Raw genomic sequence first — 4,639 nt, forward strand, 5'->3', positions numbered from 1 at the left:
ACAAAAGCTCCTTAGAGCATTACATGAATGACCAATATCATTCATAAACTTGGATATTTTGAAGCTAATTAAACCTATACTTAAAAAATGACAATATTTGAGTAATACGGATTTCAACAAATAAAATAATACATTTTCAAGTTACACATGTAAAAGAAGAACACAGACATGTATAGTGTGTTTCTTTCAGCCTCATCACAGACCTAAATTCTATGAACACGAACTGCCTCTTCAAACAATGCATGAGTAAATTATCCCTGACTTCTCTAGGTGTGGCAGGAGCTGTGAGGCTTGGCCATAGAACGGGCAGTGGCCATGAAAGTCAAGACAGCCCTGGCTGAAATTCTGGCTTGGATTCTGTCTTCTTCATCTTGCAATGCATCTTCATACTGAGATGGGAAACAACTTGGGTCAATCCCATGAACCTTGGCCATGAATTCTAGGACTTGCATCTTGGTGGTTTCAGCATGGGCTCTTGGGCCCCACAGAAATTCAAATTGTGCTAGATCACTGTTAGGCACCTGCTTGTATCAGGTATTCCTCCTTCACAAAATATTTGGTGACTAGTGGCCCGGTGCACGAAATTCGTGCACATTGAAAGAGAATTAATTAGAGGAAATATTTTAATATTGCTATTTGCCCTTTCTCTAGAATAAAAGTGTGAGAGATAAAAGGAAATGAGTACAATGTATATGAAAATAATACATAATTTTATTAATAAATAAACAACAAAATGATGTACCAACAATAACAAACTCATAATATAAAAACAACATTGATGCAAATAATGACTGATAAAGTGATTAAACTTATTCTAATATCTCCGTGTATACCACATTAAGAGTGAAAACACTTTCAGAGTGCTTGACTAATTTCCCTTGAGATAAAATATTTACAACTTTAACTTTAACGTCATATCCTCTTCGAACTCCAGAGAAAGCAACATACAATTGACCATGTGAGAAAACGGGTTCAGGTAGGAATATTCCTACTCTGTCTAGAGTTTGTCCTTGTGATTTATTAATAGCCATCGCAAATGCTGGCATCATGGGAAACTGTTGTCGAATTAATTTAAATGGGAGGCCAGTGTCAGATGGGGACAAATCAATTCTTGGAATCAGAACAACCTCTCTCTCTGCAGATCCTGTTAATATTTCAGCTTTGATAATGTTAGGTTGCAATCTTTTGATAATAAATCTGGTACCATTACAAAGACCCCATTTAATATTAAGATTTCTCAATAGCATGATGATTGCACCGACTTTCACTTTTAATTTATGACACAGGATTCCTGAACGAGTAATACTATTAAGAAATTCAATGGGAAAATTTTCCTTTTCAGCATCATCTGTTGAGTCAATGAAATCATTACTCAAATAGGTGTGAAAATCTCCATCAAGTATATCCAAAATTTCTTCATTTAATTTTTGAAAGTGCTCATTTTTTGGACAAAGAATTGCACGTTTAGATATATATTTTAATATTATCGATAGATATACTATTTCCAAAGGTGGCTTCAATAATAGATCCATTAAAAATCATTTCATGGGGAATTTCAATAATATCCATTCCTAAATGAAAACTGCTATCAAGTTTACCATCTCCAAGTTTTACTAACCATTCACTATAAGCAGAATCCTCTGATCTCATATTTGTTTTAAGAGACAACTGTCTGAAACATCCCCAAACACTACAGTACTTTAAACTCGTTTGTACTATGGCCAATCGTATAGCATGGTGACACAAAAATCCCCTCTGAAAAGAACTTTCCCACCAAATGCAACATTCAAATTAGCGCCAGCAAGAGCTTTATATGTATGGCACGTGTGCGAGTCAAAGTTTATTTTTAAATTTCCAGTGTGCATCATATGTATCAGTTGGTCAGAAGGATGGACAAATGTCGGTCACTTAGCCTTTATACAGATTATGAGCCATGATTTTACCTTTTTTAAAAAAATTATCCTTTAATACCTCCAAAGCACAATGAGTAAGAATCTGAAGGTTTATGTGGCTTCTATATGGTTTCTAGGACAAAGTTCTTTCCTTTACCCACCACTCACTTCTCTCCTTTTACTCTTGAATGTTAATTCCAAAATAATTTTGTAACACCTCTTGAAAAGGATCCCACCAAGTTTTTGATAGTCCATATGATAAAACTTACAGAAAAACTACAGCATGAGACTTTCATTCTATCACTAACTTCTTCATATAACTGTAATTCCTCAGTCTCTATAGAATGAAAAAGGAAAATAAAAGTGCCTTCTCTCATTCCAAGGCCTTTCTCAGTCAGGCAACCACAAAAAGAAAGAATGAGCCTACAATTCATGCCATGTAATCTCTATCAGGCATAATTCAAATCAAATCCCATCAGGCAAAGTCTGGGATAATTAAAATATATAAGAGAACAGTGGTGACCTGGGGGAGAACTTATGAAACCTTGTCTCCTGCTTTTGCTGAATATTCTTTTTGTTATGCTAGAATCCAAGTCCCTATAGGGGACCTGGTCAGGCGGTTGCGGGCGCTAACCCACGCTGCCTGCCCCTGTCAGTGATCTGTGATCACGCCTGCCTACCCTGGTCCATGATCCCTGATAGGGGCTTCGAGTCAGCCGCCACTGGCGGTGGCTGACTCCAATCCCCCATTGCAGACCTGGGCCAGCGGCTGCAGGTGCTAACCCATGCCCCTTCCCAAGTCTGCGATCCGTGATCACGGACATGGGCAGGCGGCTGTGGGCTCTAACCCACGCCGCCTGCCCTGGTCCGTGATCCGTGATCGGGGACCTGGGCAGGTGGCTGCTGGCACTAACCCACACCACCTGCCCCGGTCCGTGATGCCCCATTGGGGACCTGGTCAGGCAGCTGCGGGCGCTAACCCACACCACCTGCCCCGATCAGGGACCTGGTCAGGCAGCTGCGGGCGCTAACCCACACCACCTGCCCCGATCAGGGACCTGGTCAGGTGGCTGCGGGTGCTAACCCATGCCACCTGCCCCGGTCCACCATCTTGGCTTGGATCCCGTTGGTGGCAGGCGCTGCCCCTTCCCCCCGCCATCATTGCTGGGTGAATTTGCATAGCACCCTGATTGGCTGTGGGCATAGTGAAGGTACGGTCAATTAGCATATTACTATTTTATTAGGTAGGATGAGCTTCCTGGGCTCTCCAAAGATGTGGTGCATTCTCCCAGAATATACCCCCGTCACCTTCAGAAATTGCCAGATTTCCTCTTCAGTGGAACGGTTGCCCTTCATGAAGATCACAGCCAATATAAGAATCAGGATGCCAGTTTTAGGCATACCCTTTTTATCATGCAGCATCCCAACATAGGTGAGGCCCATTTTGATGAAGATGGCATAGCAGTGGTTGGTGAGATCCACTTCCTTCAGATCAAGGCCAAAGATTATCTCCATGCGCATAAAAGTTCTCAGGAAGATCTCAATGAAGTGATCTTCATTACCTTTGCTGACAATCTTCAACATCTCTGCCTTGGTTATTAGCTCATTCATTTGATACTTGAGCAGGAGGAAATTCACCAATGAAGCCACATTTTCATCTAGAGCATCTATGGGCACATTCTTGGGGTCTGGATCTGCCTCTAAGGTACTATCCTCCTCCTCTTCGCTAGTGCAGCCCTCACCATATTTGCTTGATGAGGAGACTGTGGTGATAATTGAGGAGGAGCAGAAACCCTGAGCACTCTCAGAGGTACTGGTGATACCAGCATCAGGAGCCTCCTTCAGATTGCCAGGAATTGCAGGATGGGAGGAGAGGCAGGCCTCCTCCAGAGCCTTAGAGTCCTGTGCAACCTCCAGGCCCTGGGTCTCACTGTGGGTCTGAAGGAGTTCATCAGGTAAACATTGTGGATTCTTCTGAGGAAAATCCATGAGATACTTGTGGGTGGTGGTAATTAGGAGTGTGAACAGGAAGACAATGGAGAATCACTCCCTAAGGGAAAGAAGGAAGATGTGAGTGGCCTCAGCTTCCAATCTCAACTGTGATGGCTCTGATAAAAGCCGCCTCCAATGGTCCTCTCCTGACAACAGTGTTCCAGGGTCTCACAGATCACCTGACCTCCTGGATGCTGTGTCCCCCCAGGGACATGAAAGACAAACACTCAATGCTCCTCAGGGTACAACAAGGCAAGCCAGGCTGAGGATTCTCAGGGATGACAGTAGGCAGGTGTGGATGGGCTCTGTAGAGCCATTTGTGTTCTGAGGAGTGTGGTCCCTTCAAATCCTCACTCAGTTTCATTACCGAGGCATTCCCTAGGGTCTGTTAATCATCTCCCTCATGCTATATATACTGCCCCCCTAAGACCAAGTCACATCTCCTTTCAGTCCTTATTCTGTATCACCCTAAGGAATCTGCACTGCTTGTTAACTCTATCTAAAGCTGATCTCAACCTGGCCCCTTCAGACTAAAACTTCCAGGGAAAGAATACAGTGTGTAAAATGAGGTGTTAAGACTACTAGCCATCCACACAAACAAACAACAGAAACAGACTCACAGATAGAGAAAACAGACTGATGGTTGCCTGCAAGGAGGGGTATTGGGGACAGGGTGAAAAAGGTGAAGGGATTGAGAAGTATAGATTGACTAGTCTCCCAGTGCACAGATTCATGCACATTGAAAGGAAATTAAT

At 42.8% G+C, this 4,639-nt stretch overlaps 1 protein-coding gene across 1 annotated transcript; it reads right to left on the reverse strand.

Annotated features, from left to right (window-relative positions):
- Positions 1-266: 266 nt before the first annotated feature.
- On the reverse strand, positions 267-3,881 carry LOC307095988 (melanoma-associated antigen B16-like; the record flags this gene model as incomplete). Its single annotated transcript, XM_079765617.1, is given in 3 exon segments — positions 267-531; positions 533-563; positions 3,143-3,881. Coding segments are annotated over 3 exon segments (1,035 nt in total).
- Positions 3,882-4,639: the final 758 nt, after the last annotated feature.

The sequence above is a fragment of the Cnephaeus nilssonii genome (assembly GCF_951640355.1).
Source record: "Cnephaeus nilssonii genome assembly, chromosome: X".
Classification (NCBI taxonomy): Eukaryota; Metazoa; Chordata; class Mammalia; order Chiroptera; family Vespertilionidae; genus Cnephaeus; species Cnephaeus nilssonii.